Source organism: Rhodamnia argentea, chromosome 1, assembly GCF_020921035.1.
Source record: "Rhodamnia argentea isolate NSW1041297 chromosome 1, ASM2092103v1, whole genome shotgun sequence".
NCBI classification, from domain to species: Eukaryota; Viridiplantae; Streptophyta; class Magnoliopsida; order Myrtales; family Myrtaceae; genus Rhodamnia; species Rhodamnia argentea.
Window position 1 is genome coordinate 29,409,862 of NC_063150.1, and position 23,573 is coordinate 29,433,434.

General features: G+C 40.9%; 3 protein-coding genes and 1 pseudogene across 4 annotated transcripts; 3 read left to right on the top strand and 1 right to left on the bottom strand.

The window, feature by feature from the left end:
* Window positions 1–2,312: 2,312 nt before the first annotated feature.
* LOC115747781 lies at window positions 2,313–21,425 on the bottom strand (annotated as a pseudogene).
* Window positions 8,808–9,981, top strand: LOC115747782 (germin-like protein subfamily 1 member 20). Its single transcript, XM_030684069.2, has 2 exons — window positions 8,808–9,007; window positions 9,279–9,981. The coding sequence occupies exons 1-2, from the start codon at window positions 8,881–8,883 to the stop codon at window positions 9,827–9,829; spliced, it is 678 nt and encodes a 225-aa protein (XP_030539929.1). The 5' UTR covers window positions 8,808–8,880; the 3' UTR covers window positions 9,830–9,981.
* Window positions 12,928–13,498, top strand: LOC115747833 (aspartate-semialdehyde dehydrogenase-like). The gene is made up of 2 exons (XM_030684143.1): window positions 12,928–13,335; window positions 13,430–13,498. Exons 1-2 carry the CDS (start codon window positions 12,928–12,930, stop codon window positions 13,496–13,498), a joined length of 477 nt encoding a protein of 158 aa, XP_030540003.1.
* LOC125314988 (germin-like protein subfamily 1 member 20) lies at window positions 18,479–19,667 on the top strand. Of its 2 annotated transcripts, none has more exons than XM_048278656.1 (2): window positions 18,479–18,672; window positions 18,966–19,667. In XM_048278656.1, exons 1-2 carry the CDS (start codon window positions 18,546–18,548, stop codon window positions 19,514–19,516), a joined length of 678 nt encoding a protein of 225 aa, XP_048134613.1. In that variant the 5' UTR covers window positions 18,479–18,545; the 3' UTR covers window positions 19,517–19,667. The 2 variants fall into 2 exon arrangements, with proteins under 2 accessions (XP_048134613.1, XP_048134619.1); XM_048278662.1 differs by having other exon boundaries at window positions 19,086–19,667.
* Window positions 21,426–23,573: the final 2,148 nt, after the last annotated feature.

Sequence of the window (23,573 nt, forward strand, 5' to 3'; positions counted from 1 at the left end):
GATGAATGATATGATACAGTTTTGAAAACATTATGGACAAGCGTAGTGGAAATTCTAAAACTTATCACGAAAATATAATTGAGCCGTAAAGCTTTCAAAAATGACAACTAAATAGCAAAACTCAAGTCCTTTGTTAACTCTGTTCAACTTAGCTAACGGAAAATGCCGACATGTTTTTTTCCCCTCTCCTACGTGGCTAAAACATGAAACATAAAACTAGATTAACGTCGTTTTAGTTTAAAATCTGATTTTTCTAATATAAATTAATAAATCGTATTAAAAATAAGAGAATTAAAAAAAGCATAAGAAGGAAAAAGCAGGCAAGGGCTTGCAGCCCACACCACCACCGCCGCCCCGCCATCGTCGGAAAGGGGTGGCATTGGTGGGGGAATGGTCAATGTGGGTTGCCGGGCTCTAGCTAGGAGCTGTCGACCCTCGCTTAGGTCTAGTCGAGGGCCGGCAAGTTAATGTTTTTTTTTTCCTCAAACATGATTTAACTTCTCAAGTCCTTCATCATATGCATGATTCTGAAAATTTATTTTGTATCAAATACTTCAGATTATAAAAGATAAAACAACCGTTAATATTTTAAGCCACTTCGAATTTTTAACAATGTTCAAATGTTTAAGCACACTTTTCCATGTGGTAAGTAATTTTTTTTATTTTTTTTGCTTTAATACTGAGCAAAGCCATGTATACAAGTTAGTTTATGCGATAAACTCAAGGAAAACATACTTAAAAGAGAATAAGAAACCCCACCTTACTGATCGATTAGTGTTACTATCAATGATAATATCATGCAAACCTAATTCATACCTCGCAAATTTTGATTATGCGCAACAATCGAAAATAATGGATTCTGTCCATTTCATTCGGAATCTTGAGCCTACCCTCTCATCGATATGTTTGTTCTGTTCAGAGCGTGCGGTCATAAGCCATGGATGGAAGATTCGACTACAAAGGGACGCTTTTTGGTTATCAGAAGCAATTTGCAGTGACTACCACTGACTCTCTCCACCAATGAGTTTTTTGAACGGCTTACCCAATGATAAGAAAATACAGAGGAATCACTGTACTGTCACTAAGGCTGCGTTTTCGCCGTCCATATTTCTAGTCAACATAAGACTGAATAGGATAAGAAGTTTAAAAATTTTGTCATACCCTGGATACTGTTTGGTGAATTGCAAATATAAAGTCAGATAAATAGAGACAATGTACAATTGAGATCGACTTCGTTTTGCTGAAATATCAAAATGCTTTAAAAATTATTTAATGATGAACTATGATGTGTGAATTATTATTATTGAGTAGAGATTTGTTTTATCTAAATTCAGGCGTGACATCAATCGTACGGACCCAGTAAAACCTTATGTCCTAATTTGGATTCAAATCCTTTTAGAATGACCTCTTGGCCTTGCTCGTTGTGTTGTCGAGAGAGTAAACAAGTGCTGAATAAATGAAATTTTTTAGTCTCTTTTCACATATTCAATATGCACTTGTGCAGGTCGCCCAAGAAAGTTAAGTTGAAAGTCGATGATCAATATTGAATTCTTCATAATATGTCTAGACCCCTTTTGAATGTTTAAAATATTCAAGTGATTAAAAAACGAGGAATATGATATTATATTATGCCAAACTATTGATTAAAAAACGAGGTGATGGAGATACTCAACTTTGCTACCGGAGACCCTGCTTGGCACCGGAGGGGTGGCCACACTTGACGATCACGACTGCCGGATAGGCAACCTAGCGTGGCGAAGAGGTGCCCTAACACGAAGGAGAGACGGTGATTGTGAGAAAAACCTAGTTGTCTTCGTGTCTACTTTCTTGAGGAATTCTATTCAGATCTATCTTACCCCTTCCCCTATGATATTTTTATATAGGCTATATCCTCTACATCTACCAAATACATGATATGATAAAACATATCCTATCATGATTTTTATCTTGACGATCAAACGCAACCAAAGCCCTCACGTGCAACCAAGTACAAGACTGCTTACCCAATTCAAAGTTTCTTCATCTACCATTTACACACATAATAGATCACCCTTTTGATCAATTTGCGAAGAGCACAACTTTTGCCACAAGTCCAACCAGCAAGAACCAATTGGCAGAACATTCCAATGTTTTAGGGCCGACCCGACTGACACTATGGGGCAAGTAATCAGGCAGAAATTCATGGTGCTGCTCGGCAAATTACAGCTCTAGAATACAGAAATTCGCCAAAACCTGATACTCGAGTCCATCCAAGGCTGCATGATCTGCCGGGGTGTCTACCGAGTTTTCATATATAGACAATAACATCCAACTCGATCCAAAATGGCTCCCTTCGAGCAGACAACATTGAGTTCCTATAATAGTAAGTGATTACAATGAGAATCAAGTCTTATCACACACATTATGAGTAAAATCAACCACATGGAGTGCTCTCACGCAATTGATCTATTTCTGCAAGATGTAAATAGTCAAGATCTTCTCTTAGAGATCTACCTACTTTCTAGGGTTTTCCATACTTTTAACTTGTATCCTCATGATATCTTTTCTAGAGTATCTGATGGCTGCTGTTCAATTTGTCCAAATCTTTAACAAGTTTCTCCCCTTATCCTCAATTCTAAGATCAACTTGCAATCAGAAAGAAATGAGTCACTGCAGCTTCTCCACATCAACTGTCAAAGAAACTTAGCAGCTGCACCACATGGCATTTGTGAGTTGTAAATTCATTTTTGAGGTAGACGATGATAACCTGCAAAAACCATCAGCTTGTCCATCCATCAAATTTGAACCTCAATTGATAGGAAACTGCAGGGAGACTTTTCTGCGTAAATTTCTGCTCGACAAGAGGGTTCAAAAGTGGCTGACCACAACTTTATTCAACCCCTCTAATCCCCCGGAAAAGAAAGACTCCAACTCACATTGCATGATACACAGTATTACTTGCACACACACAGACATTAAATATCACGACAAGTTGGTAAGAATCTGATTGAAACAATGATCAAGGTGTTGGAAACGTGAGGAAATTTTCTAATCTATTCAAGTTGGTCAGAAATCAATGCATGAATAGTCAAAGCATGAAAATCATTAACATGATCTTTCACCCAAAGATATTATCTGAAGAGAAAAGAAAAGATAAATAGAAACCAACGAAAGAATATCGAAGAAACAGCAAGGACAATTGAGGATACAAAGGAGGATACAGAGGTAGATCTAATTCTCGGAAGCCTGATGACTTTATACTGCAAATTAAATGCACATAAACTAAGTTAAAAAGAAAGATTGAAATTCGATCCCAGATACTACAAGAGGATTCAAATAACATACCTGACAAGGAGAGAACCTCGTAAGAATCCCTTAAAAAGGTTATTTTCCTTTGGTATTTCAATATTAACCTCATTCTAGCGGCTACTTCATTTACCAGCATGAACGTCTACACTTCAGATAGGTCATCTGACTTGGAAGGATCATATCTATCATCAAAACCATGAAGCGCGACATCTGAATCATGCCTTCCATGAGCCTCTCGCCGCCTTCTATGTCTGGAGTCTCGATTCCAGTCATTGACACCTACATCACTTCTAGAAGATGATCTGTCCTCACCTCGGTGGGATCCACAGGTGTATGACCTTTTGATCTCTTGATGTTTTTCTCTAGTCAGTTCTGCATCTTCTCTTTCTATCCTACGAATAGTATTCTTATGTGAAAGACTTTGAGCATTCCTTTCTGGACTTCGGGAATAATAGTGTCTATCACGCTTGTACACCCCAGTACTCTTACATTGATCTTCATGAGAATACCTTCTTCTAGACTTTCCATATTCGGAATAAGTATCCCCAATGACATTAGAAGTAGATGTGACATCATGATTAGTCCTTAATCCTCTCTGAGAATAAACAGGGTACCCTTCAGGTTCATAACACAACTCAAAGGTGCCATTTGCTGGAATTGCATCTGATGAAGGTACTTCATTTGATTGAACCCCAATATGAGCACCTTTCTCGAAGCATCCAATACCTCCAGCTTGCTTAATTTCCTCCATATAATCCTCTATTATATCTCTCATCACCTTCAGAGTCGAAGTACAACAAATTCAGCCATTAGTATGGATGTACCCATACAAAGGAAAAACTTTTTGGGAGAAAGCAAAGGGGAAAATCAAAATAAATAGCACAAGTACTAATATCATGGATAACTCTCAGGTTCCCAAATGTAGCTCCTGCACCATCCCAATGCAAATAATTCAAACTTAGCAGAGATTCTGCTCTTCCAACAGATAGCATGCCTACCTCAGAAATATTGCGCTTTGACTTCTTGCCACGATATGACATTCTTCTGCGCTTGTAATCTCTTTCTTCAGCCAATAGTTCCTCTCTGGTCTTTGCCTTGCCCGTTTCCTTAATCATACAAGAACATCATTATGATAAGGAAGACAGGAACGGTGAATGAACCAAATTTTAAAGCTAGGAACCATTGCCCAGCTTTGCCTGTTCTTTCTAAAACCAATGGAGATTTACTTTGAACTGCTTCTATATACCTGATTAGATGACCACTGCCGAGGAAGCCCATCGTGGTCTATGATAGGTTTGTAATCAGGACGTTTTTCTCGCTCCTCATTGGCTTTCTTGGTTATATCAGCATGCTCAATCATTCTATACATGAAAGAAAAATCCTCAAAGGATAATCCAAGGAGAATACTACACAATGTATTAAAAAGTCTCTATTAAGCAGAAAATTATGGTTATAATACAGACTAAACCATTGACCAACAGTAATAACACCTGTGCATGGCAGGAAGTATGGCTAAAGGTTAGCAAACATATGCAAATAAATTCCAATTTCTGACTTGCAGGGCTTGTGAAAAGAAACGCCAGGTCATACTATCACGTTGATATACTAATGATCAAAGTAACAGAAGTTCTTTTATGAGCAGGAAAGTAATCATCACTGAATATTTCAGTCCAGAGAGATAATTTTATGGCATGTCTAGCCTGGTTTTATCTACTACGTCCATAATCTCCATAGGAATTGCCTGCTGAAAGTAAAAGAATATTGAGAGCCTCCATAGAAAAAGAAAATGAGGGTATCAGCATACCGCTGATATCTGGAAGCCTGTTGAGAATGCCGTAAGGCCTTAATTTTTACTTCAAGTAAGAATCTCTCATGCAATGCTGCAACAGCAGCAGCTACCTGGGACACAAAAATCACCCTCTTATTGATGTTTCCAACCACTGTTCCATCTACTCCATCCACTTCAATATCAAGCTGCTTCTTGACACCGCCAGCATCTCTTTCATGCATACTCTCACTTTTACTAGTGGATTCCTCCTCCTGCTCTGAATAGTTCAGTAACAAATGCGACACCGCATCCAATAAGCACTTCTTAAGCATGTCAATAGCAAAGAATTTTGCATTCACCTCAGCATACAAAACAGAAAGCCAAGATGCCAACCACATCATAACCTGGATCAAATTGGGACATTTAAACTCACTTGAACACCCTTTATTCCCTTCCAAATCCTTTGTCTTCAGTAAACTAACACCTTCCCTTACAATTGCTTTCAAACACAGGGTAAACAGCGTAAAAATATGATCCCCCATGGCCACATCAATAACCACGCCAAATCGCACAGAATTAACAATAACCCATCTCCTCAAAGCACTCTCTTTAAGCAACCCCACCGCCGAAATCACCCTAAGCACATTGTACGAATACCAATTCGGATAATCCCTCCATTCCTCGATTTCTCTCTGAGCGCTCCACAATTCCGAGGGCAGGACACTAACGCACAAATTCTCAACTTCTTCAATACCCACGTCACCATCAGTACCAAAATTACCGCATTCAATCGACAGAACTCCAGGTAACGTGAACGTCCTCCTAGCATCACCATCCTCGACAGGGAAAGAAACAGCACCAGGACAATCCTCGTAGAAAAAGTTAGACCCGAAATCCCCGTAACCGTCCAACGCGAGGCAGAGCTCGCTGCCGGGACCGCTAACCGCTCCAGCGAACCGGGGGTTGTCGTCCGAGGACTCCAATGTTTTCGGGTAGTTGAGAGATCGCAGGGAGGAATCTAAATCGAGAGGGGTGGGGCAGCCGAGATAGTGACCGAAGAGGGATTCAGGAGGCATGCGGTGGTGAGGGTAGCAAGGGCAAGAGACGAGGTCGAAGCCACCTTGGGGCTCAAGAGGGAGCAGGGCGGAGAGGGAGTCTAGGGTTTGCGCCGACGCAGCGATGAGGTGGTCGAGGGACGAGAGCGCGGCGGAGAGAGAAGGCGGCGCAGGAGGTGTGGGGTTTTGGGGAGGCGGGATTTGTTGGGGATGAGGAGGGAAGAAGTTAGCATTCGGGTTAGGGGGAGAGAAGGGGAAGAAAGGGAGGCTTGGAGGTGGATTCATGGCGTCCCCGTCCGCTGCAGAAGCGAAGTGCTTGATGAAATTACCGAGAGAGAGAGGCTGTCGAAATGGCGGGAGGCAATTTGGGAGCACAGGCTTCTGGAAATGTGGATTGGGCCGACGCAGGGGAAGGTGGCGGATCAGGAATCACGTTTACAAAGATCCGACCCGGTCAAAAAATGGGTCAAAATTTAGGGTTTTCGTTTAACAAAATTACGTAGGCGTGATCTCATTCAGATCCGTAAATTTTTTTTTTTTTGGGGTCGGACGTTCAGATCTGTCATTACATGGTGGGGAATCGTCAAGAGTATGCAATGAAATGCAACTTGTCCATTGAAGTCAACATGAGATGCTGATGTTTGTTATTATTTTTTTGGTCGGAATGAGGTGCTGATGTTAACAGGTTGTTGATGGTATGTTAAAGGCAGGGAAAATTACCAAAAAAAAGTTCCAAATCTATTATTGCCAATTTTTTTTTACCGCCAATTTAGTGTTAATTTTTTTGGATTAATTTCAAGAAAAATCTTAAATTGGTATACCCGTGACAAATTTAACCCAAACTACTTTTATGACCACGAAAAGCCCTAAACCGATACGTTTGTGACAAATTTATCTCGAAATTATTTTTTTTACCATTAAAAATAGTAAAATGGTACATCTGCGACAAATTTACCCCAAACTTATATACTTGTGATAAATTAACCCATCGTTAATTTTTAAGAAATTTTACCCTCAAATTGATGAGTTAGATGACATGTGACAGTTAACGGGTATACTCATTTGAGATTTTTACTCAATATTTGTCACAAGTGTATCAATTTGAGATTTTTTGTAGTATTAACTCAATTTAACGGAAACCAAAGGAGGGTAAATTTGTCACAAAGACACTAGTTTAGGGTAAATTTGTCACATGTATACTAATTTATGATTTTTGGCCATAAAAAATATAGTTTTGAGTAAATTTGTCACATGTGTACCAATTTAAGATTTTTAGTGGTATTAATTATTTTTTTTTGGTCAATTCAGTCCTAAATTTTTGCATTTTATCAATTCAATCCATTCGTCCAATTTTAACCGAAAATCCCCGAGATGGGTGCTAGTAGTGCCACTTGGGACAGTTCGCATTGACGTGGACAAATTTTAAAATCATTTAATAGTTTTTTGAATTTTCTTATAATTTTTTTCTTTTCTTGACTTTCTACTGCTTAGGGTTGGGACGCTCTTGGCACTAGGCGAGGAAAAAAACGTTCAAAACTGAAGTACTGCAATTATAATAGGTTTAGGAATTCTTTTGATACATTTCCATGGGAATGGAGAAGAAGATAAACTTTTCCATTCTCAAGCATTGTGTAAATCGATATCCGCTACCGTGGACATTAAGTAATTACTCCAAATAAGCTTCATAAACTATCCTTGATTTCCTGACAGCCAGCCAACTTCAACTGCTCAAGACTTTTAGGTACGACGATTCATCTTCTCCTGCTCTAATAATAGGTCACTAGGCTTTTGGACTTTTCAAGCAGATTCAACTTCTTTCCTCAGGCATAGGAAAAACGAACTTGCTTCAAAAGAGGATTATCTAAATGCTGGTCCTCCGGGGGATTTTAACAGTTCGACTGAAGAGCACAGAGTCCTAGAAAGTTTTTTCTACTTGATCATTTCGTGCTATTCGGTTTTAAGCCAGATAAGAGCCGGAAAAAAATGGGTTGGCAGGGAATTCAAAACGCCCAGCCAAGTTCGAAAATTTTCCAGGAATGCATCATTGATGTTGCCACCAATTCCCTCGAGTAGGACTTGACTCGTTTCTGCGTTTATTAACGAGTCATGCACAGCACTTGCATGGTGATGGAGTTATTAATCACGACCGTTAAACATCCGTCTCGTTGTGCCACGGTACTTAGTTGTGACATCAAATCCTTCACCATTTGTTTGGAACTTTCACGGCCGAAGATTGAGTAACTAGGACTCTCATAGCTTACAGTACCCTAGATCTCATCTCTAGAGTTTACCGTAACTTTTACTTTATTGTCAGATCTGCACAAGGATGAATTTGTTACCTGTCAGTACTAGTATGCCAAAGCATCCGTATCATCAGCAAGTCGGTATTGGAACGAACCAATTGAAGTGTGCCAGATGGCATTGACATCGGCATGTCAACAACCACGTCAGCATGTCAACAACCATAGCTTTATGAAGCAGAAAGGTTAGTCTGTTGCTTTCCCATTAGAAGATTTAGGTGATGTGAGTTAAGAGTGAGATAATTCATCGTGTGGGTAGCTAATGGAAAATCTGTACTGACTCGACTATCGTAGGACAATTGCTTAACAACTGCGACATTTCTTTTTGTCAATGTTTCTGTGCTTTGTGGAGAAAAATATGAGATGTGCATGAGTTCTGGCATCTATAAATAGGAATCATTTGGGAGCAAGTGTTCGCATCCATCAGAACACTTGAGAGTAGGTAAAAGAGAGGCAGAAGAAAATCGAAATGACGAATAGGGTTCGGCTTTCCGCCAGTTTGGCACTCTTGGCTCTGGCACTGTCCTTCGCCGATGCCTATGACCCAAGTCCCCTGCAGGACATCTGTGTAGCAGTCCAAGAACCCAAGAATGCTTGTAAGCTTGTCTTTCCCCTCCTTGGTAGAACTCTCCGAATTACTACATTTTCTCTTGATTTCGGAGTGGTCCTCTGATACTCTCACTGGGTGCACTGGGGAAGCTCATCGGGCATTTCGATTGATTTTTTAAACAGGACATAGTGTACACTAATTTCAAACAAAAAAAGACATCTCGTTCTAGGTGCGACCTTATTGTATCCTAGGATGTGCCTCAAAGCATTAGAAAGTCAGCAACAATTTCCACTTGACAGAAACTCCTCTCTATGCAGTGTTCGTGAATGGAAAGTTCTGCAAGAACCCTGTTCTCACCACAGCGAACGACTTCCTCTTTTCTGGCCTCCAAGTTCCTAGAAGCACAGCCAATCCAGTGGGCTCCACAGTCACCCCAGTGTTCGTGGACCAGCTACCAGGACTCAACACTCTCGGCATTTCCATGGCTCGTATTGACTATGGAATAGGTGGTTTAAATCCTCCGCACATTCACCCTCGTGGCACCGAGATTTTGCTCGTCCTGGAGGGCACCCTCTATGCAGGCTTTGTCACGTCCAACCAACTGAACAATACTTTCTTTGAGAAAGTCCTCCACCCCGGAGATGTTTTTGTTTTCCCCATCGGGACGATTCACTTCCAGATCAATGTTGGAAAGATCAACGCAGTCGCGATCGCCGGTCTTAGCAGCCAAAACCCAGGAGTCACCACGGTCGCTAATGCTCTGTTCAATGCGAAGCCTCCTATTTCCCCTGGGGTACTAGCCAAGGGGTTCCAGGTGGATGAGAAGCTTGTTGAGACACTTCAGAAGAAGTTCTGGTACTACAATTAGCCTGAGAGATGTATTTGACAACGGCGTCATCTCTGTGTACTTGATTAAAAGAACTTTAAGTCGTCTGATGAAGTTCCCAGTTCAAGCATGAAGAAAGTTCCCTTGTGTAACATCTTATATCGATTTCAATAAGACTGTTGTTTTCTGCACCATCCCCTTGTGAGGAACTTATTTCATGGAACTAAGACAGTAAGCTTGACACTACACTCTACCATGTCACAGGATTTCCAACCTGAATCCTTTACAAGCACGAACTGCTAATAAACATCGTCAGTTCTACCAAGGCTGCATAACTAATATGGAACGAATCAGTAACGACGGAACTTCAGTAGTTTCAGTGATCATGATGCTGCGTTGAGTTTATTGGGAATGAAGCCTCACAGGATTCCTTTTTTGTACATGTTAGTTGGGGTTCTTAAATTGCATTTCCTTCAGATTTTGCTCACCACTGATTATTGTCCTTTTCCTGTATACTGAATCTATGAGAAGTGCTAAAATAGTTAATAAAAGAAATGAAGAAAATAAAACGACAGCTATGATGCAGTTTTCCTCGTACGTATATTAGCAAGTTTCCTGAAGTCCCCATGATGGTAATGAGATTACTAGCGAACGAATCTCCTAATTGATTTGTTGATCTCTTTATGTTAGGTACTAAGATTATTTGAATTGCAGATGCTGGTAAAGTTTCAATTGATGTGTTATTCTCCTGCATTAGTGGCTGCATAAACTACTGTAAAGCATGGTTATAGAGTTGTAAGAATTATAACTATCAATTTGTCATCCATCAAATGAGTTGCAGACCAATATTGTTAATGGACGAAAATCTTCTGTTACTTTCACTTCACGGAGCCGCGGAAGGCCCAAAAGCACAAGCGAGCTAGAGTTCTAAACTACCAATTAGGCATTATTATTTATCCTTTGCATGATTGCTGAAGAATGATCAAAATCATAAGGGCGTATTGATGAAATAAATTGTTTGCTGTTTATTCCACTAATCCAATCATTCTGGTGCAATTATTCCTCTTCTTCTAGGTGAAGCACATTGACTATTCTTTCTCAGCCTGCTCAGCATATTCCATTGTTGTCAACAGATGCTATATGAGGGTTCCACCACCCCTGATTTCATTTTGATTGTTTAATTGGTGCAGCACCTACTACCAAAATAGGCAGTCTTCTATTACAACTCCAAATCCTAGACTGTACTCTTAAGATTTTAGTAGGCAAAGCAAAATATTCCACGAGTTAGACTTTTCAATGATAGCTTAACTAATGATTGGCTGCATAATTCCTATCTCGAGAGTGAAGTTTGCTTAAGGAAGAGCAAATGAATTGATTTTCATTCCAAAAGCCGGTCAGTGTGGCTTTGTTCCAAAACCTTGGTCACTGCGATGATAGAAGCTTGATTTAGTAAATGTAACTTCACCCGGCATAATTGTCGGACAATGTGAACCACAAGCGTATATCCATAAAATGAATTGTCTCCAAAGTGGAATAGTGACATTTAGTTGGGGACTGGTCAAATGTTAGGAAGTGGAAAATAATACATTGTTGCTCCTTTAGTCAGTCTTCTACGGCTTCATTACTATTAGTGATTCAATTAATCTTTCAGAACCCAATACTAATTTCAATTAATCTTTCAAAACCCAATACTAATTTCAACACAATCAACCGATTCTAGCTACTCCAATCTTTCCAGTGCAACAATCCATCTTCTTCTACGTGATGCCCAATGTTTTTCTCATGCAGATTGACAATCCTTCCCCAGTCTACTTCAGCATAATCCTTTGTAGATACTAATGAACGCTGCATGAGTTGTAACTTCTTGCTATTTTGCACTGTCTAGGTCGAAAATTCTCACTCGATAGCGGAGTGCTGATCAGCTTATCAATCCTCTTCTCTCCAGGGCTTGGCCGGAGAACCGTGGGTTTACCGGCAACGGAGCATGGATTTCTCCTGTTCTCTCCACTCCCGAAAGCACCAACCATTAGGAATGAGCATGCCGGGCCCACGAGAAAACAGCTCGGAATCGAACTTGTCGAGCACCCAATCGTCTCGGGGGAACTTCCTCGACAAAGGAGCACTGCTATTGATCATCCTCAGATATCGGCGAGGTTGAGATAATGGGGGATGCTGCTTGAGAGGACATGAAGTGGAGGTTGCTATTTATGGTGGCGTGGCGGTAACTTCGGGGTGTTGCAGATCATAGTACATGAGCATGGTTCGATGTAGATTGTCCCATCTCCATATGCAGTAACAAATTACTTACTCATTTAACTACAAGACATACGAAATGCTTACATAACTAGACTTTGAGCGGCCAACATCAATTCCTGACAGCAAAAACTCAATAGAAAACTCGGCCTAGCGAGTCCCCGTCCAGGGTGCCTTGGCATCTATCCCAGTCATTTACTAGTTCTTTAGTCTCCCGACCAGATGTGCACAATTTCAACAATAAGTAAGGCCCAGAACAAGAGAAATAAGGACTTCTCACAATCCTTTAAGGTCATACGTATTCCTGAAGAAACAGATATGTGGCTAACTTCTAGTAGAATTCCACACATTTCTTGCTGGCATCCTGCAGAATGAGGTAAAGAAAGGGTCGAACAGTAAGCAAGCGAGCTTCGTAGCGCGAGCGCAGATTCTCTAAAAAGATTGCGACATGATCATATGCGCTTACCGGTCCATGGTGGAGCTGTGCTAGATTGTTATCTACCTCCCCAAACGATTTTAAGGGCATATTCTCTCATTTCGGCCGGGTGCATTCATGATTTTACTCCTCGTGTGCTCCCAATGAAGTTTGAATTCAAGATCACAAGAAGAGGACCAAACACTATTACCATCTAAACCAACAATAGACTGATATTGGGATATCAGTCAGTCACCTTGAGGTCCTTTGTAGCGTTGGTCCATTTCTTTCCCCGGATTAATTCAGCTGCACCAACTCCATCACCCTCACCGGCACTCACCAATCGTCGGCCCTCTTTCGTATCACACTAGACGTTGGTATTTAGGTAAGTCGAGGTTTGTGCATTCTCTTTTGATATTTCGGTTTCAACATACAGATATAATTGAGCCTAAAGTCAATTGGCCAAAAAGGCATGGAGTTCCTCTCCGTCCTCTCCAACCGCGACTTCCCCTACCGCTCCATCAAGATGCTCTCCTCCAAGCGCTCCGCTGGCAAGCACATGACCTTCCAGGACTGGGACTATGTCGTCGAGGAGCTCAAAGCTGATAGCTTTGAGCGCGTAGACATCGCTCTGTTCAGTGCGGGCGGGTCAATAAGCAAGGAGTTCGGGTCCATCGCCGTCGAGAAGGGGACGATTGTGGTGGACAATAGCTCAGCCTTCAGGATGGTCGAAGGCATGCCTTTGGTCATACCCGAGGTGAATCCTGAAGCCATGGAGGGTGTTAGGCTCGGGACGGGAAAGGGGACTCTCATTGCGAACCCCAATTGCTCGACCATCATTTGCTTGATGGCTGCCACACCGCTGCATTGGAGTGCCAAGGTGAGGCAAAACTCTTGGTTTCAACTTGAATGCAGGGGACGTGTCACCTGAAAGTTTTGATCTTCTGCATTGCTTTTGAGTTCTAGATGTCCAGGAAGTTGTTGTTTACATTGCGAGGGTACTGCATTTGGTGTCTTCAAAGACAGGAATAAAGGAGCTTTGAGTGAGGAAATCACTGGGTATCTAAATGAATTTGATGTCATGGAGATTGTTATTGTCTTGGTAGAATTTATAATTTCAAATGTTTGTTTATTAGCTAAGACGAAGCATGATGATTGCTGCTCGTCGTGTGCTAATGTCCCCTTTACAAATTGAAATTTATAATTTCAATCCATCTTCTTCTTCATGATGCCCAATGTTTTTCTCACGCAGATTGACAATCCTTCCCCAGTCTACTTCAGCATATTCCACGTCGATCATAGTGTACAACTCGCATTTCAGTAAATAAGAGGTCACAAAATGCGTTTGCAGTGAATGTAAAATGTGTCTGGGCAAGTTTGAAAATTCGTCCACGAATGTAACATGGATATTTGATCTGGAACAGCTGACTGGAAAATACTTATATGGAAACCTTCAACGTCATAAGAGCGGGCGATTCCACCCACGCCATAAATGACGGGGCAACTTCAAATGGTCATAACTTTTGATGCGGGAGGAGTTTTGACGCATACAACATATCAAATCAAAGAGGATTGCGAGCTCTTCAAAGCAGCAAATTGGCAGAGGTGAATTGGGCCACGTTTGATCTCCAAATTCACTCGTTTCCTGCATATTTTTGGGATGCGTTTTGAGGACTTTCCCCTTTATCAACATTTGAAGTAATTGTGTTATTCGATTTTAATTATTCGATTGTTTCCTAAAGGGCTACCTCCCTGTAAATAGGCACCTAAGACATTATAAAAGCACTCATTATTCAGCATAAATATTAAGCTTTGGAACCCTTTCGGAGTATATCTTCCTTTGCGTCAATACTGCCATTAATTACCTAGAGCAGGACTCGACTTGTTTCTTCCTTTCCAAACGAGTCATGCACAACAGTTCATGGTGATGATGTTTTTAGTCATGATCGATATTAATCCGTCTCATAGTACCGTGATACTTGGTTGTGACGTCCAATCTAGCACCATAGGTTTGCAACTTCCTGGGCTGAAGATTGAATGACTAGGACCCTCATAGCTTAGAACACCCTGGATCTCATCTTCAGAGGTTATTGTTAACTTTTCACTTGTTTTTTCCGGATCTGTACAATGATGAATTTGTTATTTGTGAGTAGTATTATGCCAAAGCTTCTGTATCATCAGCAACCCGGCATTCGAAAAGACCCAGTTCTAAGCGAGGACTTCAAAACCAGAAAATATCGGGTTGCATTGACATCAGCATGTAACTACAATGGCTATATGAAGCAGAAACGTTTATTCTGTTGCTGTCCCCCTTGCAGATTGAGGTGATGTTTATTAAGGATGGGAAGATTAATTGAGTTTTGCATGTTCCGGTTGGCAAAGCTGTACTGACCCAGCATATAGAAGGACAATGGCATAAACACTAATTGTTACTCTATGTATGTGTTTCTGTTCTTTGGGGAGAGAAATATGAGATGTGCATGAGATCTGGCATCTATAAATAGGCAACTTTTTGTAGCAAGTTTTCCCATCCAACAGAGCACTTGAGAGTAGAAAGAAAGAGAGGGAAGAAAACCAAAATGTCGAGGAGCATTCAACTTTCCACCGGTTTCGCACTCTTGGCTCTGGCACTGTCCTTTGTCAACGCTTATGACCCAAGTCCCCTGCAGGAGATCTGCGTTGCAGTCAAAGAATTTCCTGAATTGATATATTTTATTCTCGATATTAGAGTAGTCCACCTTTAAGACGACATTCTAAATGGGTGCGCTATGGAAGCTCGTTAGGCATTACGATCTTCCGAACAAGACATTGAATTTCACACAGAACAGGACAATTAAGTGCACGTTGATACATTTTTCCTTCTCGCTGGGACCTTATTGGGTCCTAGGATGTGCCTCAAAGGCATTATGTTAGCAACCATTTCCTCTCAACAGGAACTCCTCTCTATGTTGTGCTTGTGAATGGAAAGTTCTGCAAGAACCCCAATCTTGCCACAGCAAAGGACTTCCTCTTCTCTGGCCTCCTTTGTCACGTCCAACCAACTGAACAATTCTCGATTTGCAAAAGTCCTCAACCCTGGAGGTGTTTTCTTTTTCCCGATTGGGATTCACTTCCAGCTCAACGTTGGAAGGACCAATGAAGTCATGATCACCAGTCTAAGCAGCCAAAGTCCAGGAGTCATCACTATCGCGAATGCACTGTTCAAAGCGAAACCGCCTTTTTGATTGCTGTACGTACTAGATTGATTTTATTCAACACTTCGTGTCCCTTTTTTCTTCCAAATTTCGTTGTACATGTTGGTTGGGCTGAAGATTGAATATTTCATAGCTTAGAACACATTAGATCTCATCTTAAGAGTTCACTGTTAACTTTTCACTTAATTTTCCAAAACTGTACAACGATGAATTTGTTATTTGTCAGTAGTACAATGCCGAAGCATCTGTGTCATCAGCAACTTGGCATTAGGAAATACCCAATTCAAGTGTGGTTGAGTGACGGAGGACTTCAAAACTAGAAAATATCGGATTGCATTGACACTTGACACTAGCATGTTAGATTAGAGGATTTCCAACCTGAATGCTTTACAAGCACGAACTGCTAATGACCATTGCCACTTCTGCTAAGGCTGCATAACCAACTAATAATGAACAATCTATAATGACAAAACTTCAGCAGTGACAGAGATCACGATGCTGCGTTTGTTTATAGGGAATGGAGCCTAAAAAAATTCCTGTTTTATGAGAAACTGTTATTGCTATTTGCTTGCTGTACGCGCTAGTTTGTTTGATCCACCACTTGGCATCCCTTCTTTTTCTTCCACGTTCTGTTGTACATGTTGGTTGGGGTTCTCATATTGCATTTCCTTTAGATTTAGCTCCCCGTAGCTTATTGTCCTTTTGATATTCACTTAATCTATGAACCAGAAGAGGGGTCAGTAAGTGTTAAAAGTACTGAAAAAGAAAACAACAGCTCTGATGTAGGTTTCTTCACACATATGTAAGCAGGTTTCCTGAAGTCCCCTGATTGTAAAGCGCGGTTATCCCAAAAAAAAAAATGCGACTTCATTTCGCATAATTACTGGACAGTGATCAGTATATGAAGGGTGTCCCCATGAATGGATGCTTTGATAGTTGTTATTAGTTATGGATGGTTATTATGGTTGTTGGTCAAGGGTTAGAAAATGGGAAAACCTTTAAATTCTCTACTTTAATCAATTTTCCAAAGTATCAACACCATATGTGACCAAACAACTGAAAAGTTATCAGTACTGCCAAGTACTTTTAAACAGAAAAAGAGAAAAAAAACTGACACTAGTTTCAATACAATCAGCCAATTCTTACTAATACAATCTTTTTGGTGCAACTATTCCTCTTCTTCTAGTTGAAGCACACTGACTATTCTTCATCAGTCTACTCAGCATATTCCTGTGTTGCCAACAGATGCTATATTAAGGTTCCACTAATCATGATTTCATCATTTTGAGTGTTTAATTAGTGCATTTCCTACTACCAAATAGGCAACTTTTCTGTTACTCTTTCAGCTCCTGCACTGAACTCTGAAATTTAAAAGGCATAAGGTTCCATGAATGAGACTTTTTAACGATAGATTAATTAATGATAACGCTGCATAATTCTCATCTCAAAAACGATTGTTTCACTCAGACGGTCCACCATTTCTGTCCTTTTTCATTAGGAACTCCGTTTCATGCAGGTAACTATAAAGCAAGTAAAGCATCAGCACTAAGATGACCAATTCAGGAGTGCTAGAGTACAGAGGGGACCACACTTATGCATGAGATGAGAATGAGGTCGAGCGTTTTATGTGGGAGAAAATGTTATTGCTAGAAGAAAGATCTGGCTGTGTAGTTGTTGAACAATTGTAAAGCAACAGACATATATATCATTTAGACAATGAAAGTGATGTTTGCTTAAGGAAGAGCAAATCAGTTGATTTTACATGTGGTATTAGAGCCTCCATAATTTAGATCTCAAAATTACGTTTTGACTAATTTTCGGAATTTTTTTATTCTGTAAAAATTGATTTTGATCACATATTCGGATTGTGCTGGTTAAGACAAGCAAAACTATGGGTAGATCGTCGACGGACATCGCCAGACGTGCCGCCACGCATGGCCGGTCGCATTTTTTGACAATTCGATTGAAGAGTACAAAGTCTTGAAAAATATTTTCCACATCGATCGTCGCGTACGATTCGGTTTTAAGTAGATAAAGAGCTCAAAAAATGGGTTTGCAGGGAATTCAAACGACCACACACGTTCGAAATTTATTCAGGAATGCAACATCGATATTGCCATCAATTGCCTCGAGTAGGACTTGACTCCTCCTTTAGTTACAAGTCATGCACAACACTTGCGTGGTGATGGAGCTATTAATCATGACCGTTAAACATCCGTCTCATTGACATCGGCATATCAACAACCTTAGCTATATGAAGCAGAAAGGTTTGTCTGTTGCTTTCCCATGAGAAGATTTAGGTGATGTGAGTTAAGAGTGAGGAAATTGGGATAATTATACCATGAGTACCATAACTTATGTACGGCGTTCATTTGAGTACCATAACTTTCAAAATGTTCACTTAAGTGCCATAACTTTAAAAAATCGTTCACTTGAGTGTTACAGCAACTTTTCCGTCGTACCACATCAGCTTTTCGGCGTGCCATATCAGCTTTTTGAAGCGCCACATTATTTTTTCAGCGAGCCACGTCAGCTTTCCGACTGCCACGTCAGCTTTTTCGGTATCCACGTCAACATGACATTCAAGTGAACGATTTTTTAAAGTTATGGCACTCAAGTAAACACCATACAAAAGTTATGGCACTTTTAGTGCACTTTTCCTAAGGAAATTTATTGTGTGTGTGGCTAATGGAAAATCTGTACTCACTCGAATATCGAAGGACAATCGCTTAACCACTGAGACATTTCTTTTTGTCAATGTTTCTGTGCTTTGTGGAGAAAAATATGGGATGTGCATGAGTTCTGGCATCTATAAATAGGCATCATTTGAAAGCAAAGTGTTCGCATCCATCAGAACACTTGAGAGTAGGTAAAAGAGAGGCAGAAGAAAATCGAAATGAAGAATAGGGTTCGGCTTTCCGCCAGTTTGGCACTCTTGGCTCTGGCGCTGTCCTTCGCCGACGCCTACGACCCAAGTCCCCTGCAGGACATTTGTGTAGCAGTCAAAGAACCCGACAATGCTTGTAAGCTTGTCTTTCCCTTCCTTGGTAGAACTCTCCGAATTAGTAAATTTTTTCTTGATTTCAGAGTAGTCCTCTGATACTCTTACTGGGTGCACTGGGGAAGCTCATCGGGCATTACGATCGATTTTTCAAACAAGAAATCGTGTACACTAATTTCAAACAAAACAGGACAATTAAGTAAACAAAACCATAACATATCTCATTCTTAGTGCGACCTTATTGTATCCTAGGATGCGCCTCAAAGGTATATGTCAGCAACAATTTCCTCTTCACAGAAACTCCTCTCTATGCAGTGTTTGTGAATGGAAAGTTCTGCAAGAACCCCGTTCTTACCACGGCGAACGACTTCCTCTTTTCTGGCCTCCAAGTTCCTAGAAGCACGGCCAATCCACTGGGCTCCACAGTCACCCCAGTGTTCGTGGACCAGCTACCAGGACTCAACACTCTCGGCATTTCCATGGTTCGTATTGACTTTGGAATAGGTGGTTTAAATCCTCCGCACTTTCACCCTCGTGGCTCCGAGATTTTGCTCGTCCTGGAGGGCACCCTCTATGCAGGCTTTGTCACGTCCAACCAACTGAACCATACTTTCTTTGAGAAAGTCCTCCACCCCGGAGATGCTTTTGTTTTCCCGTTCGGGATGATTCACTTCCAGCTCAATGTTGGAAAGACCAATGCAGTCGCAATCGCCGGTTTTAGCAGCCAAAGCCCAGGAATCACCTGGGTCGCTAATGCCCTGTTCAGTGCGAAACCTCCTATTTCCCCTGAGGTACTAGCCAAGGGGTTCCAGGTGGATGAGAAGCTTGTTGAGACACTTCAGAAGAAGTTCTGGTACGAGAATTAGCCTGAGAGATGCATCTGACAATGGCGTCATCTCTGTGTACTTGATTAAAAGAACTTTAAGTCGTCTGATGAAGTTCCCAGTTCAAGCATGAAGAAAGTTCCCTTGTGTAACATCTTGTATCGATATCAGTATAATAAGGCTGTTGTTTTCTTCACCATCCACTTGTGATGAACTTATTTCATGGAACTAGACAGTAAGCTCGACACTACACTCTACCATGTCACAGGATTTCCAACCTGAATGCTTTACAAGCACGAACTGCTGATAACCATCGTCAGTTCTACTAGGGCTGCATAACTAATAAGGAATGAATCAGTAACAATTGGAACTCCAGTAGTTACAGGGATCATGATGCTGCGTTGAGTTTATTGGGAATGAAGCCTCACAGGACTATTGTATTTTGGATATCATCAGTCAAAAGAACCACATATTCAGACATAGAGAACCATGGCCGAGGGCACGATCTCCACCAACTGCATCAAAAAGCAATTACGTCGAACACATCAAGTTTCTTGCTGCCGTGGGCGCAATAAGAACCACATATTCAGACATTAATATCATTGATAGATAAATGATATCACTGATAATGAAGTTATCGTGTAATAGATTCAATTCAAAATCGGATGATCCAAGACGTCGGCGTCCGCATTGTCGTGGAAAGCCGAAATAGAGACCTGAAAGATGGACCGGTGTAAACATCCGTTAGGAACTCGGGGATTCTGGCTTTTACTAGTGAAGTCTAGAGCTTGTACTGTGGTAACTCACCACTAGACATCTTATCAGGAAGCAAGTGCAGCAAGTTGCCGTGACAAGCCGACCTGCCACATGATTCGTTAGGATGCGTGACCGAATTGACATAGTCATGAAGTAAATAACAGTTATACGAATTCCGATTGCCCAAGTATTCATACGGCTGCTATCAGATGTTATCCAAAATACAAATAGTCCTGCGAGGCTTCATTCCCAATAAACTCAACGCAGCATCATGATCCCTGTAACGACTAAAGTTCCAATTGTTACTGATTCGTTCCTTATTAGTTGTGCAGCCTTAGTAGAACTGAAGTAAATAACAGTTACACTGAATGAAAGTAATCTGCAAGCCGAGACCTGTTTCGGAAGGGTTCGTGTCTATTCGCTTGCTTTTATAACAGTTACACTGAATGTATTTTTGTTTTTTTTTGCCCCATCACCATCTGAAAGCCACGGTTTGAACAAGTCCATGGGCGGATGAGGAATTTCGAAAATTCTTTCGAAAATCTGAAATTTTGTATCCCTCAAATAATTAAAAGAGACTCCAATTCAACAAATGAAATTACTTGGAACAAAAATCCATATGTTGACTAAAAGACCTGAGCCAGATGGGAAGACTCACGAATCGACTTGAATAACTAGTGGTTCAAGAATACCGACACTCACATACCAACATTTTCCACCAATTTGCTTGACATGTCAATTACAAAGAAAACTTGGAAAAGTAAGTCATCGTTCTGTACCACTTACTCACTATCCCCTAAGGCACCCGATAAACCGATTGAAACAGGAAAAGATTTTATCTTGCAATATATATATATATCCAACTCGATCCGTTTTGACCCATATTACCAAATTAATAAATAAAAAATTCACACCAAATAAAAAAGCAAATTAAACAATAATAAAGTTAATAAATAAAATAAAAATATAAAAAATCTATAAGTTTAAATACTTATAAAAAAAAAAAAAAGCTCACGAATTGGGTTGTGGTCCCTTTTTTTTAATTGGTTGTGACCCATATTTAATGAGCCTAGTTTCATATGGTTAGCTCGTTTTTCTGTTAAAAATCAATCCAATCTGGTCAACACGAACCTCGAATCTATTTCACCAAGCAAACGAAATTTCGCAAGTGCTCTTTGATTTCAAGACGAGAGATAGAGAATCCAGTGATTAGCAAAATCCATCTACTTGATTCATGCACGCACATCATCCATCAGAGTACATCAACCCACGACCAAATTCTCCACGACTTGATTCTTGGCATCCTAGCAATCAAGACAAAAGCCACCGGCACAAGCATAAGAACCATAAATTGGGGATAAGTATACTATCGGTGCCATAACTTTTATACGGCATTCACTTGAGTGCCATAACTTTCAAAACGTTCACTTAAGTGTCATAACTTTCAAAAATTGTTCAGTTGAGTGTTATCGCTAATGGGGACGCTGAAAAGCCGACGTGGACGCGAGAAAGCCGACATAGCACGCCGTAAAAGCCGACATGAATGACGAAAAAGTTGACGTAGGACTCAAGTGAATGATTTTTGAAAGTTATGGCACTCAAGTGAATGTTTTAAAAGTTATGGCACTTAAGTGAACGCCGTACATAAGTTATGATACCCACGGTGTATTTATCCCAATAAACCGAGTACTCTTGCAGCTATTGAACATGAAAGCCAAAAAACCAATTCAGTGAATAATATTGTTATAATATAAACACGCGAAAACTAACCAGGATCTTGCAAATAAGTCAATGCGAAAAGCCCGGATAAATAACGATGAACGATAAAGGACATAAGAGATTATATGGTTCGGTCCGAATATCGGTACCTACATGCACAGGGAGAGCTAGTAAGAATAATCCACTATAATCGGATAAATCACAGTTACAATTACTCAATATGCTCGTGTTTCCCGCACTTAGATTATACCCAAATCCAAAGTTATTCTAGATAAACAACTCACGAGTGAATATAATAAACTTACGCACAAATCCCCCTGCGGTCGAAATCCTTCGTACAGCCCGAACCCAAGAACGCGTAGAGTTCTCGGTTTTCTTTCTTCTTCGTATGAGGGCTACTGGGCCGTCCTTTTTTTTTTTTTTTTTAAATCTGCGCGGACTTCTTTTTCGTCTTCTTTGTGCGATGAGAAGCACGAAGGAACCCCTGGCAGCTACAGTGCACTCTCTTTTAAACCCACGCCCTAGTACCTTCTGTATTATAGGGTCAACAACTTTTCTTCTTGTTTTTGACCTGCGTCCACACAAGATCTAGGGTGGGTTTGGTTCGACATTTGGAAAGAGCTTTGGGGGAATGCAAATGCTGAAAGCTAATGCTGGGGCTTCCAGCATTGGGCTTTCAGCCTTCCCAAGAGGAATATTTGGCCAAATGCTCCTTCGAAATGCTTGCCAAACGGTTCACTAATCTATATATTAAATGATAATAGTCTTTTCTTTTGTCTTGTAGTGCCAAGGAAATCTGCAGAAGTTTTCCACGCGTCCCAATTCTTGATTCGTTAAAGATTTTCTTTTTCCAAATTAATTTAACAAATCAATATATCCATAAACGATTTAAACTCGAGACATAAATATAACAAATATAACCAACATCTAATACGAAATCAGATGATTAGATGTGGAAAATAAGCACATTCTGTCCAAACCAAAATTGACTTTATGAAATGATAATTTCTCTTAGATATCTAGTACTGATCAAGGGACTGATGCAATATACTATATTACATCTAATGATTTTCGGGGAGCTTCTCCTTGTTCTTCCATCATCCCCTTCTTCTCCTGCTGCTGGCCCGGCTCTGCCCTGTAGCCTCCGCTCGCAGTGGTGGAGGTCGGGTACGGCCCAGCCTCCTGCTGCTGCTGCCGCTCGTCCCTGCCGCCCATCCCCGGACAAAGGCGTGATCTTGACTCACGGGAATTTCATCGCAGCATCTCTGATGATGACCACGGATCAAGAAATGGCGGGGGATTTGCACTATGCGCTCCTCTGTGTCCTGCTCATGTTCCACGTGTTCGGGCTCACAGTGATCACTTAGTCGCAGCTCCAGAAGGGGAACACGCTTGTGTCGTGGGGGAGGTTCGAACTCAACTCGGCCCTAAGGGCTGTCGGGAAGTCATAGATCACACATTTATGGGTTGACTTCAAGGCGGTAGGACGATGGCTTACCTCTGGCGAGTTCAGAAGGGGAGGCGTCGGGAAAGAGAGGGTGATTTGAAGGTTGACGACGGTGGCGATCGAACATGAATGGGGAAGGAGAGGACGAGGATCTGAGTGAAGGGAAGAGAGACATGA

Excerpts from the sequence above, each read along its gene's own strand:
- LOC115747782 (XM_030684069.2), top strand. The coding sequence starts at position 8,881 with ATGACGAATAGGGTTCGGCTTTCCGCCAGTTTGGCACTCTTGGCTCTG. Across the intron at positions 9,008-9,278 it reads CCAAGAACCCAAGAATGCTT|TGTTCGTGAATGGAAAGTTC; the intron begins GTAAGCTTGTCT and ends CTCTCTATGCAG.
- LOC115747833 (XM_030684143.1), top strand. The coding sequence starts at position 12,928 with ATGGAGTTCCTCTCCGTCCTCTCCAACCGCGACTTCCCCTACCGCTCC. Across the intron at positions 13,336-13,429 it reads CGCTGCATTGGAGTGCCAAG|GAAGTTGTTGTTTACATTGC; the intron begins GTGAGGCAAAAC and ends CTAGATGTCCAG.
- LOC125314988 (XM_048278656.1), top strand. The coding sequence starts at position 18,546 with ATGAAGAATAGGGTTCGGCTTTCCGCCAGTTTGGCACTCTTGGCTCTG. Across the intron at positions 18,673-18,965 it reads CAAAGAACCCGACAATGCTT|TGTTTGTGAATGGAAAGTTC; the intron begins GTAAGCTTGTCT and ends CTCTCTATGCAG.